This window comes from Anolis sagrei, chromosome 12 (assembly GCF_037176765.1).
Source record: "Anolis sagrei isolate rAnoSag1 chromosome 12, rAnoSag1.mat, whole genome shotgun sequence".
In the NCBI taxonomy this organism is placed as follows: Eukaryota; Metazoa; Chordata; class Lepidosauria; order Squamata; family Dactyloidae; genus Anolis; species Anolis sagrei.
The window spans coordinates 5,092,258-5,106,000 of NC_090032.1; the positions used below are offsets into that span (position 1 = coordinate 5,092,258).

Genomic DNA, 13,743 nt, shown 5'->3' on the forward strand with positions numbered 1-13,743 from the left:
TGGAAGGAGAGAAGGAAGGAAGGCAGGATGGAAGAAAGAAAGGAAGGAGGGAAAGAAGGAAGCCAGGAAGGAAGGATGGATAGATGGAAGGAAGGAAGGCAGGATGGAAGAAAGAATGGAAGGAGAGAAGGAAGGCAAGATGGAGGGAAGGAAGGAAGCCAGGAAAAGGAAGGATGGATAGATGGAAGGAGAGAGGGAAGGAAGGCAGGATGGAAGAAGAATGGAAGGAGGGAAAGAAGGAAGCCAGGAAGGAAGGATGGATAGATGGAAGGAGAGAGGGAAGGAAGGCAGGATGGAAGAAAGAATGGAAGGAGGGAAGGAAGGCAAGATGGAGGGAAGGAAGGAAGCCTGGAATGAAAGATGGAGGCAAGGATGGAGGGAAGGAAGCCAGGAAAGCAGGATGGATAGAGGGAGGGAAGGAGAGAGGGAGGGAAGGAAGGAAGGCAGGATGGAAGAAAGAATGAATAGAAGGAAGGAAGGATGGAGGGGAGGAAGGAAGGCAGCCAGGAAGGAAGGATGAATAGATGGAGAGAGGGAAGGAAGAATGAATGGAAGGAAGGAAGCCAGGAAGAAAAGATGGATAGATAGAGAAAGGGAAAAAAGAATGGAAGGAGGGAAAGAAGGAAGATAGAAGGATGGAGGGAAGGAAGGAAGCCAGGAAGGAAGAATGGATAGAAGGAAGGAAGGATGGAGGGGAGGAAGGAAGGCAGCCAGGAAGGAAGGATGAATAGATGGAGAGAGGGAAGGAAGAATGAATGGAAGGAAGGATGGATGGAGGGAAGGAAGGAAGCCAGGAAGAAAAGATGGATAGATGGAGAGAGGGAAGAAAGAATAGAAGGAGGGAAGGAAGGAAGATAGAAGGATGGAGGGAAGGAAGGAAGCCAGGAAGGAAGAATGGATAGATGGAGGGAAGGCATGAGGGAAGGAAGGCAGGATGGAAGGACGGAAGGAAGTAAGGATGAATGGAAGGAAGGAAGGATGGAGGGAAGGAAGCCAGGAAGGATAGATGGAGGGAAGGCAATACAATAATTAAAATGAAGAGCAAATTTAACATAAACTTATTAGTATTTCAAAGGGAGGTGTGGGCCTGCTTTTGGCTGATGAGATAGGATTGTTGTTGTGTGCTTTCAAGTCATTTCAGATTTTGGTTGACCCTGAGCAAGGGCCGGGTAAATGACCGTGGAGGGCCGTATCCGGCCCGCGGACTATAGTTTGAGGACCCCTGGTCAAGGCAAACTTTTGAGTATTTATCAAGTCAATTCTAAATACAAGCTGTCCCTGAGTTACAAACGTCTGGCTTACAAACAACTCATAGTTATGAACGGGAACTGCGACAGGAGGAAGTGATTGTGCGACTATTACGCGATGAAAAGAATCCACCTACTCCTTGGAAGAGAAATCCACTCCTGAATGAGTTATTATCATGGGGAAGGGGGGTCTCTACTAAAGCATTATCTCCACAACAAATCAAATTTTCCAAAATTCCATTATTACAGAAAGTAAGATGAAATATTCTGAACGGGGGAATGGGCTCCCCCAAAACTCTTAAAAGATATTTTGCATTCATGTTTGCGAACCATTTCGCCCGACAAAAAAACTTGTGGTTAACTTAAGAGAGCATTCGACAAGAAAACATTGGAAGCTTGCCTTTCCAGTTATGAACTTCTGGGCCATGCGGATAATGAGAAATGCCCAAAAGATGTGGAGGGACTGCAGGATCAGCATCATGAGGTTGAAGAAGTAGTAGCCGAAGAAAGGCGGGTAGTGGTCCAGCGGGTAAACGATCGTGCAATGGAGGATCCTAGACAAAGGAGAGAGCGAGAGCGTTGTAGTTCACCTACATCCAGAGAGCACTGTGGAGTCAAACAATGATGGTTCTAGACCAAACTTGGCACGAATACTCCATATGCCCAAATATGAACACAGATGGAGTTTGGGGGAAATAGACATTGACATTTGGGAGTTGTAGTTACTGGGATGTATAGTTCACCTACAATGAAAGAGCATTCTGAACCCGGGGTTGGGTCCGGGTTTTTGGTTGGATCCTAGCTACAGACTTTGGATTAGGTCTGGGCCAACTTGGGCACTCCCTCCAGATATTTTGGACTTCAACTCCCACAATTCCTAACATCCTCGGGCCCTTTCCTCCCCCTCAGCTGCTTAAGCTGGAAATACTATTAAATAATATAAGAGAAGATAAAGACTTGATTGGATCAAAGATAAGAAAATAATCCTATAAAATAAGAGTGTTTGCAGATGATCTGATATCTATTATAGAAGACCCGCTGGAAACCCTCTATATGCTGTTTTTCTATACCTGCCCTTCCAAAGAAGGTCCCACTGGGTGATTAAGTCCTTCTCTCATACTGAAGGCTACCTCATACTGAGGCCTCTCTCACAATGAGGCAAACTAACACTGAGGCCTTCTTTCACTAAGTCCTCTCATACTGAGGCCTACTAACACTGAGGCCTCTCTCACACTGAGGCCTCTCTCACAATGAGGTGAACTAACACTGAGGCCTTCTCTCACTAAGTCCTTCTCTCACACTGAGGTCTACCTCAGACTGAGGCCTCTCTTACAATGAGGTGAACTAACACTTGAGGCCTTCTCTCACTAAGTCTCACTAAGTCCTTCTCTCATACTGAGGCCTACCTCAGACTGAGGCCTCTCTTACAATGAGGTGAACTAACACTGAGGCCTTCTCTCACTAAGTCTCACTAAGTCCTTCTCTCATACTGAGGCCTACCTCAGACTGAGGCTTCTCTCACACTGAGGTGAACTATCACTGAGGCCTTCTCTCACTAAGTCCTTCTCTCATACTGAGGTCTACCTCACACTGAGGCCTTTTCAATTCAAGGAGGATCTTTTGGGACGGCTTTTCCTTGCATGACCCTAGTGATCCCCCCTTTTCTACAATCTTCCATTTTAAAATCCAAATCTGAATGTGACCCACTGGAAACCCACTATGTGCTGTTTTTCTACCTTTTTCCCTTCCGGGATTTATGCTAAAACCCAAAGAAGGTCCCACTGGGTTCTTAAGTCCTTCTCTCACACAGAGGGCTACCTCATACTGAGGCCTACTAACACTGAGGTCTTCTTTCACTAAATCCTTCTCTCAAACTGAGGCCTACTAACACTGAGGCCCACCTCACACTGAGGCCTCTCTCACAATGAGATGAACTAACACTGAGACCTTCTCTCACTAAGTCCTTCTCTCACACTGAGGTCTACCTCAGACTGAGGCCTTTTCAATTCAAGGAGGATCTTTTGAGACGGCTTTTCCTTGCATGACCCTAGTGATCCCTCCTTTTCTACAATCTTTCATTTTAAAATCCAAATCTGAATGTAGCCCACTGGAAACCCACTATATGCTGTCTTTCTACCTCCTTCCCTTCCGGGATTTATACTAAAACCCAAAGAAGATCCCACTGGCTACTTACCAGAAAGGAAGGATGATGAGTCGCGTGAAGATAAAGACCATCGCGAAGACAATGAAAATGTTATTGCAGGTATTCTTCCAACCGGCGTAATTAAACATCTTTGCTGACTGACCGGGGGAAAAAAAAGAAGTATTCGGATACCATTGTGGAAATGCATACATTGGTTTTTTTCACCTGGATGTGTCAGACAACAAATATCCCATCATTGCCAGCTATAGCAATACAGATCTTGGTGATTGTTGGCCATGTTACATCCAAGTAGAATGCATCCATGGAAGAGAAATTTGAAAGCTTTGTGTGGATAATAGAAAACTCTATTGTATTATATAATTTTTTTTTGCTCAATAAATAAATATATGGAATGGGTTGTGGTGGAGCTGGTTGGGAGTCAACTGCATTAAAATCACTACTGACCAAGAGGACAGACAGTTTGGGTCAGAGTAAGCTTCCGGCCATTTGTCTAGCTTGCTGTCGACCTTTGCAGCCCAAAAGACAGTTGCATCTGTCAAGTAGGAAATTTAGGTACTGTTTATTGGGGGGGGGGGGGCTAATTTAACTAATTTATGACACCATAAAAAACTCTCCAGCAGCATGCAAAAGAATGAGGAAGTACTCCATCAGTGTCACAAGTGGATGGTGAAGCGACAGCTCCCCCGGTGGCCGGAATTCAAAAAGCATACCCTCATGAAGCTGGAAAGTTGAATAGCATCTGTGTCTCTGTCTATATATGTTGTGTGTCTATGGCATTGAATGTTTGCCATGTATATGTGCATTGTGATTTGACTTGAGTCCCCTGCGGGGTGAGAACGGCGGAATATAAATACTGTAAATAAATGTGCAGCGTGCATAGGAATTAGTGCATGTTTTTTTTGCAAACTATATTCCACCCCACAACAGTTGGAGGGATCCTGAACCTTCAAATGTTTGAGGACCCTGCAGGTTAACCACCAGCTGTAGCAAATCTTTCCAATTGAATGGTTGACAGTTTGAAGCCCGGTTCAAGGTGAGCTCCTGGCCTTTAGTCCAGCTTCTGCGTACCTAGCAGTTTGAAAGCAAATGCGAGTAGATAAATAGGTGCCGCTTTAAAGCGGGCAGGTATTTCAGGCACTCATAAAGAAATGCCAAAAAAAGTGTCCACGATTCAATAGAGGAAGTTTGTAAACAAAGCTCTTTGACAAGGAAGCTGGAGCGAGAATAACCCCCGTGGTCAGAAACGAGCCCAGCCTCCAAGATGCCGAAGATGGAAGAAGCCTATATATACCTCTATGTGTAATTGCCTGTCTTGTCAGTGTATAATGGCATTGAATGTTTGCCATATACATGTTCTGTGATACGCCATGAGTCCCCTTTGGGATGAGAAGGGTGGAATAGAAATATTGTAAATAAACATTCCCTCACCTCCAGCAAGTAATCCGAAGAGTCGTGCAAGGCCATGACGAGGGTCCCAGCCCGGATGTAATTCGTGCACCAGGAAAAGCTGATCAAGATGATGGTGGCCACGTGGTGGATGACTTGCTCCTTGAAGTCCTATCGAAAGAAGGAAAAGAAGATAAACCTATGATCTGGAAGGTAAAAATGGCAAAGTTCAGCTTCACCAAAGGGAACATTTGAGGTCACGTTAATGCCGTTCGGTACCACTAACACCCCAAATGTAAACCCAAGATATAGAAGTAAAGCCCTCAAAGGGATCGGAAACGGAACTGTCTCACTCACCTTGCACTTCACATCCGAGGCAATGCTGAACATGACAAAGTTCAGCTTCACCAAAGGGAACATTTGATGTTACGTTAATGCCGTTCGGTACCACTAACGCCCCAAATTGCAAAGCCAAGGTATATAAGAAAACGAAGCCCTCAAAGGGATCGGAAACCGAACTGTCTCACTCACCTTGCACTTCACATCCGAGGCAATGCTGAACATGACAAAGTTCAGCTTCACCAAAGGGAACATTTGATGTCACGTTAATGCCGTTCGGTACCACTAATCCCCCAAAATGTAAACCCAAGCTATATAAGAAAACAAAGCCCTCAAAGGGATCGGAAACCGAACTGTCTCACTCACCTTGCGCTTCACGTCCGAGGCAATGCTGAACAAGAGCGACCAGTAAAAGGACAACTCAATCATGTAATACCAGTACTGTGATGGCAACATGGTCTGGTAAAGGAAGATGAAGAATAGGAATGAACATGGCAACCACAACAATAACAAGACAATGTTCGAATCTATCCTACACAGAAACAGAAGCAGCATTTGCAATGATATTCCAACATCATGTGGAAAAGCACATGCGTCACATAAGAGAGAGATATGGGACACGGAACGGAGACGGCTTTGGTCACCTTGGTGGATGACCTCTGCAGAGAGCTAGATGGGGGACTGTGTCCCTGCTGGTTCGGGATCTCTTGGCAGCTTTTGATACCATCAACCATGGTATCCTTCTGAGTCGGCTCTCCAGAATGGGTCTTGGGGGCACTTCTTTTCGGTGGCTCTACACCTTCCTGGAGGAACGTTTCTAGATAGTGATCCTGGGGGACACCTGCTCGGACCCCTGGCCATTGCAAGCTCCCATTCTATAGCCACGTTTTATTCATTCTATTTAATAGAGGTTGTTTTTGTTAATTTTATAGTCTGGTTTTATGTAAATGTGTTATTGGTTTTATATGTTGATGTATTGCATTTTACGTGTTGTTTTGGCACCATTGTGTGGTAATTTGTAAGCCACCCCGAGTCCCTATGGGAGATGGTGGTGGGGCATAAATAATAAATTATTATTATTATTATTATTATTATTATTATTATTATAAACACAACAAGATGACTCCACAGCAGACACTCTGCTGGCTGTATGAATTATTATTATTATTATTATTATTATTATTATTATTATTAGAAACACAACAAGATGAATCCACAGCAGACAAGATCCCTCTGCTGGCTGTTGAATTGGATCACATGTCGGACACTTCCCAAGTGTTTAGGACTGTGTGATGTATTGACGATAATGCATGTAGATCCCAGTAAGGTGGCCTTCTGCAGCTGTCGATTTTGACAGTGCAGATTGTGTTTAAGTGCAGGCCAAGGTCTTGAGGCGCTGCACCCAGTGTGCCGATCACCACTGGGACCACCTTGACTGGCTTGTGCCCCAGAGTCTTTGCAATTCGATCTTTAAATTTTTATTATTATTACTATTACTATTGTTATTACTATTATTATTATATTTATTATTATTATTACTACTACTACTACTACTACTACTACTACTATATCATATGTATTATTAATGTTGGAGCAAATGAGATTGTGCTCTATTAATTTGAGGGAATCTATATGTGACGGGTCAAAATGGGATTGTATTCCATGATGATTTAGGAGCCAATGAGTTTCCATCAGGTCCTGGGGTTTCACCCGGATTTGGTTCTAGGATCAAAAACTATCTTCCCGTTTATATGCAACTAGCTTTACCCACCACACGTTGCTGTGGCCAACCTTCTCTCCCTCTTTCTCTCCTTCTTTCTCTTCTTCCTTTGCTCCATCTTTCCTCCCTTCCCTTTTTTCTTTCCTTCTCTCCTCCTTCCTTCTCTTCCTCTTTTCTTCCTCCTCCCTTTTTATTTTCCTTCCTCTTTCTCTCCTTTCTTCCCTCTCTATCTCTTTCCTTCCTTCCTTCGCTCTTCACTTCCACACTTCCTTTTCTTTATTTCTTTTCTTCCCTCCCTTTCTCTTCTTCCTTTGCTTTTTTCCCTCTCTTCCCTTTCCCAAATTCCTCTTCCTTCCTTCCTTCCTTTTGACACCTTCCCTTCCCCTTCTTCTTTTTTTCTATCTTTCTTTCCTTTCCTCCTTCCTTCCTTTTTCCATTCTTTCCCATCCTCCTTCTCTCTGTGTATTCTTTCTTTCCTACCTTTCTTCTTTCATATACCTTCTCAACTTCTCCTTCCTTACTTCCTTCATACACCTTCTCTTCCCTCCTTTCTTCTTCCTTCCTTCCTTCCTTTCTCCCTTCTTTCCCATCCTCCTTCTCTCCCTTTCTTCTTTTCTTCCTTTCTTGTTTCATATACCATCTCAACTTCTCCTTCCTTCCTTCCTTCCTTCCTTCCTTCCTTCCTTCCTTCCTTCCTTCCTTCCTTCACCTTCCCTTCCCCTTCCCACTTTTCTTCTTTCTTTCCTTCCTTCCTTCCTTCCTTGCTATTTACACCCCTTCCCCTCATTTCCGTCCTTCCTTCCCTCTCCCGCTTCCTTCCCTCCTTCCCCTTCCTCACCGATGGCTGGGTGTTGCGGTGGCTGATGGGCTGTCCTCGGCAGAGCCGGGCCTGGGCACTGCGCATGCTCAGTTGGTTTTTCTAATTGTGAGTTTGTTGAAATGTTGTTTGGAATTTTGGTGAGTGTTGTGCATACCTTTGTGGGTTGAGGTATGTGCACGGCAAATTTGGTGAGTTTTCGTTGGGTTTTTTTCGCATTTTGCTGTCCCGTTGAACGTCCTTTCCCTTTTTATATATATAGATATAAGATACCATGATTAAGGGATTTCTTTTTTTTTGGTTTTCGAAAAAGTATTTCCAAGATTGGGATGGTCGAATCAGCGGATGCAAAACCCGTGGACACTGAGGTCCAATTGTAACCTAAGGATCCATATCCACAAGTCTCATCGCTTTCTCCCGGACGATGAAGCAGATGAAGTACTGAAATGCGAACCCAGGAAAATTTGATTAGAAATCAAAGTTAAACTTCTTTTGCTCACCTGGACAGGATAGCCGTCCCAAACTTTCCGGAGATCATAAAACCAGGGTTTCTGCAGGAATAAGACACCAAGATGGAGCAAAGAAGAACACGTGTGGGTCAATTTCAAAATTTTCTATTTTTCCTCCCAAAAATTAGGATCAATAAATACAAACGAGGTGACGGTACTTACATCTGCTATAACAACCATGCCAGCAATGAAAGCAATAAGGTAAAAGGTGAATCGCCAACTGGAAAAGGAAGCACAAAGGATGGGGACTTTTTTTTCCGGAGCATGACAAGAGTTCCACTGGGCATGTGCCGAATGCCCTTTGTTTCATGCATTAGAAACAGTGCATCACACTCTCTCCAATTTGTTTCTATTGCAACCACAAGGGGGAAAAATTATCCTTTTCCTACGAATGCTATTTTCTATGGGCGATATTAATTCTGCATTGAAAAGTGATATAGTCCCAACCCCAGAAGTGGTACAGTCCTCATACTGGTCCATCCAAAAATGTATTGCCCTAATTCAGGGTTCCAATCTCAACTGCACCCACAAGTGGTACAGCCCCACACTCAGAAATGGAAAGGCTTTGACCTACATTTGCAGCACAAAGCCCTCCAACCACACGGAGAAGTGGTATAGCCCTGACACAGTCCCTTCCCTCACACTCCTGCACCCAGAAAGTGGTATAGCCCTCCACCAAGAAAAGACATTATCCTCCACTCAGAACAGATATAGCTTCACACTCAGAAAGTGGTATAGCCCCCCATCCAGAAGACACAGCAGAAGGTGGTATAGCCCTCCATCCAGAAGACACAGCAGAAAGTGGTATAGCCCTCCGTCCAGAAGACACAGCAGAAAGTGGTATAGCCCTCTATCCAGAAGACACAGCAGAAAGTGGTATAGCCCTCCATCCAGAAGACACAGCAGAAAGTGGTATAGTCCTCCATCCAGAAGACACAGCAGAAAGTGGTATAGCCCTCCACCCAGAAGACACAGCCGAAAGTGGTATAGTCCTCCATCCAGAAGACACAGCAGGAAGCGGTATAGCCCTCCATCCAAAAGACACAGCCGAAAGTGGTATAGCCCTCCATCCAGAAGACACAGCAGAAAGTGGTATAGCCCTCCATCCGGAAGACAAAGCAGAAAGTGGTATAGCCCTCCATCCAGAAGACTCAGCAGGAAATGGTATAGCCGTCCATCCAGAACACACAGCAGGAAGTGGCATAGCCCTCCATCCAGAAGACACAGCAGAAAGTGGTATAGCTCTCCATCCAGAAGACACAGCAGAAAGTGGCATAGCCCTCCATCCAGAAGACATAGCCCTCCACTTAGAATAGATATAGCTCCACACTCAGAAAGTGATATAACCTTCCACTCAGAGGAGATATAGTCCTCCACTCAAAATAAATATAGCTCCACACTCAGAATGTGGTATAGCCCTCAACTCAAAAAGTGGTCTAGCCCTCCCTTTAGAATAGATATAGCTACTCCACTCAGAAGTGGTATAGCCCTCCATTCAGAAAGTGGCATAGTCCACCACTCAGAGTAGCTATAGCCCCACATTCAGAAGGTGGTATAGTCCCCTGGGAAAGTGGTATAGCCCTGCATTCAGAAAGTGGTATAGCCCACCATTTAGAATAGATACAGCCCCGCTCTCAGAACGTGGTACAGCCCTGCTTACCTGGCTTCCCGAAACTTCTTCAGCAAACTGGGCCGGTCCTGGTTGCGCCGGCGCCGGAACCAGCGCTCGACCTGCCGGGCGGAGCATCCGCTTTTCTTCGAAAGGGCCTCGATGTCCGCCTGCAAAGGGAACGGAAGCAAATTAGGGAAATAAAAGAGGTCGCAATCCACAAAGACAGCCGCAATCTGGGGCCATTAAAGTTTGGACTAAAACCCGGAGCGGACTGACTGCTCAAACTGCAATTGAATTATACAGCAAAGTATCGGAAGGTGTGCTTTGTTACGGGTAGTTCCTTTTTCTTCTGAGTGAAAAACAACAACAACATTCCTTTTTACCTGTTTGGGATGTTTGCAGGAAGAAGTGTAATGTTTTTCTAAGATGGGATTCGGCGTGGCTTTTAACCGGACTTTCTCCTTGACGTTCAAAAGTCTGGCTAATGGAGTGGCCACATATCTGAAGGAAGGAAGCAAAAAAAAATGAAGTTATTCTGGCATTCTGGACATTGTTTCCAAAACGTCCAGAACTCGAACGGGACAGAAACAATGCCAGAATTCAGTAACTAAGGAAAACTTTGGAAGGATTTCTAGGAGTTATAGTTCACCTACATCCACAGCGCACTATGAACCCAAACAATGATGGATCTGGACGAAACTTGGTGGCACTATTTACAACAACACGGTTTCAATAACACAAAGTTCAACTGTCACACTGGAGCTCTACATATGAGGCCTTCTCATACTGAGGCCCATTACAACTGAGGCCTACCTTACACTGAGGCCTCTCTCACAATGAGGTGAACTAACACTGAAGCCTTCTCTCACTAAGTCTTTCTCTCACACCGAGGGCTACTTCAGAATGAGGCCTACCCCACACTGAGGCAAACAAACACTGAGGTCTTCTCTCACTAAGTCTTTCTCTCACACCGAGGGCTCCCTCAGACTGAGGCCTCTCTAACAGTGAGGCGAACCAACACTGAGGCCTTCTCTCACTAAGTCCTTCTCTCACACTGAGGGCTACCTCAGACTGAGGCCTCTCTTACAATGAGACGAACTGAAGCCTTCTTTCACTAAATCCTTGTCTCACACTGAGGCCTACCTCACACTGAGGCGAACTAAAACTGAGGCCTTCTCTCACTAAGTACTTCTCTCACACTGAGGGCTACCTCAGACTGAGGCCTCTCATACAATGAGGCAAACTAACACTGAGGTCTTCTCTCACTAAGTCCTTCTCTCACACTGAGGGCTACCTCACACTGAGGCGAACTAACACTGAGGTCTTCTCTCACTAAGTCCTTCTCTCACACTGAGGGCTACCTCACACTGAGGCCTCTCTTACAATGAGACAAACTAACACTGAGGCCTTCTCTCACTAAGGCCTTCTCTCACACTGAGGCCTCTCTTACAATGAGGCAAACTAACACTGAGGCCTTCTCTCACTAAGTCCTTGTCTCACACTGAGGCCTACCTCACACTGAGGCCTTCTCTCACTAAGTCCTTGTCTCACACTGAGGCCTACCTCACACTGAGGCCTTCTCTCACTAAGTCCTTGTCTCACACTAAGGCCTACCTCACACTGAAGCAAACTAACACTGAGGCCTTCTCTCACTAAGGCCTTCTCTCACACCGAGGCCTACCTCACACTGAGGCCTCCCTCAGACTGAGGGTTACTAAGCTTCAGCCACACCTGCTAATATTGAACTGCGATTTTTGCTAAATCCAATGGATCTGGACCAAACTTAGCATGCATGCCCAATATAACAAAATTTGAATACTTGTGGGTTTAGAGGGGAAATGGCCTGGATATTTGGGAGTCGTAGGCACTGGGATTTATAGTTCACCTGCAATCAAGGAGCACTCTGAACTCCAGCAAAGAGGGAATTGGACCAAACTTGGCATACAGAGCCCCCATGACCAGAAAAAAATACTGGAGGTCTTTGGGGAAAATTCACCTTGGTTTGGGGGAGTTGTAGTTCACCTACATCCAGAGACCACTGTGAACCCAAGCGTTGATGGATTTGTGCCAAACTTGGCACACAGACCTGATATGTTGAAATTTGATTACTGGAGGGGTCTGGGCACGGGACGAGGACTGACCTTCCTTTCTGGGAGTTGTAGTCCACCCACAACCAGAGATGGGATATAATATAATGGAAAAAATATAATATAATAATACAAAATAAAATAAAATAAAATAATAAAGCCTGTATAATAATGTAATATAATATAATATATTAATGCCCCCATGCGCACAGCCCTGGTACAAAGCTCTCTCTGTCTCCTTCTTTGCAGCCGCGAGAAAACAATGGCTTTGTGATTGGTTTGGCCTTGCTTTCCCTGGGACAGCAATGACATAATGTGGGTTGGTTGCCCGTCGACACACACAATGCCCCAATTGTGCCCACAGAACCCACTTTCCCCTTTGGCTTATTTTATTTATTTATTTACAGTATCTAGATTCCTGTAAATAAATAAATATGATATAACTATATCATATATATATTATATTATTTATTTATTATATTTAATATATTATTAATTATTATTATAGCATTTATTATCGTTGTATATTTTATTTATTCTATTTATTATTATATTTTGTATTATTGTTACTTATTCATTGACTATATTAATCATATTATATAATTATATCATATATATTATATTATATCTTTTGTTATTTATTATATTTAATATAATAAATATATTTATTTAATGTATGAGTGAGTGGAGTTCCAGTAGTCGAAACAATAATGAGAAGAGGGAGATGTGGGGAAAGGAGACCAAATGTGTTAATTCGGCCTAGGGAATGTGTGAGAGAATTGGTAGTGCCAAAACGGTCTCCCGACATGGTGAACTTGGGTAACCAAAATGGCGGTCCCTCCGGGTTAAAGATGGTGCTGTTGAACGCCAGGTCTGACCAGATGCCCCATCCCACACATACTCTCATTTGAATGTGTCCACCTGAGAGTAAACTGGGACAGAATAGGGATACTTGTAGTGTACCGACCACCTCGCAACACTACAACCTCCCTACCTGAGCTATATACATTGATTATTATATTATATTTAAAATATAATTATTATATTTATTGTTATTTATGAGGTGAGGAGGGTGGAATGTAAATGTTTTAAATAAATACATAATAATAAAATTATTGATTATTAATATTATAATATAACATTATTATATTATATTATTTTGTTATTTATTATATTTAATATAATAAATATATTTATTTAATATATGAGTGAGTGGAGTTCCAGTGGTCGGGGGGCCCTCTATAGAAACAATAATGGGAAGAGGGAGATGTGGGGAAAGGAGACCAAATGTGTTAATTCGGCCTAGGGAATGTGTGAGAGAATTGGTAGTGCCAAAATGGTCTCCCGACATGGTGAACTTGGGTAACCAAGATGGTGGTCCCTCTGGGTTAAAGATGGTGCTGTTGAACACCAGGTCTGACCAGATGCCCCATCCCACAGACACCCTCATATGAATGCGTCCACCTGTGAGTAGACCGGGACAGAATAAGGATACTTTTAGTGTACCGACCACCTCGCAACACTACAACCTCCCTACCTGAACTATATACATTGATTATACTGTTCTACAAATTTTGCGGAAACGAAATGCGCCGTTTCTTAATAAATTTAACATGCTGAATTCAAATATAATAATTAAATGTGTTAATTGGCTCTGGTTTTTATGCAACAGCTATTTCAATTTTCTCCACAATAGGTAATTCATTAATATTATGATAATGCGCCTAACCTTACCTCATGTATATAAACCGTGAATGTTTACTAAATTTTAGTCAAATTATATTGCCAATAGTTTATACATGAGAAATATTTATTTAATTAGTCTATTGTTTATGTTTGTGCAGCAAGAAACTATATTAGTA

The 13,743-nt window shown here is 43.5% G+C and overlaps 1 protein-coding gene across 6 annotated transcripts in view; it reads right to left on the minus strand.

Annotated features, from left to right (window-relative positions):
* Positions 1 to 13,743, minus strand: part of CERS2 (ceramide synthase 2) — a 36,926-nt gene that overhangs the window by 4,261 nt on the left and 18,922 nt on the right. For all 6 annotated transcript variants that reach the window (XM_067472355.1, XM_067472351.1, XM_067472350.1 and 3 more), the window contains exons 3-10: positions 10,178 to 10,295; positions 9,843 to 9,961; positions 8,345 to 8,402; positions 8,174 to 8,224; positions 5,503 to 5,595; positions 4,840 to 4,968; positions 3,442 to 3,548; positions 1,648 to 1,801 (exon numbers count right to left, since the gene is read on the minus strand). In XM_067472355.1, coding sequence (XP_067328456.1) covers positions 1,648 to 1,801; positions 3,442 to 3,548; positions 4,840 to 4,968; positions 5,503 to 5,595; positions 8,174 to 8,224; positions 8,345 to 8,402; positions 9,843 to 9,961; positions 10,178 to 10,295 — 829 coding nt within the window. The remainder of the gene's footprint in view (positions 1 to 1,647; positions 1,802 to 3,441; positions 3,549 to 4,839; positions 4,969 to 5,502; positions 5,596 to 8,173; positions 8,225 to 8,344; positions 8,403 to 9,842; positions 9,962 to 10,177; positions 10,296 to 13,743) is intronic.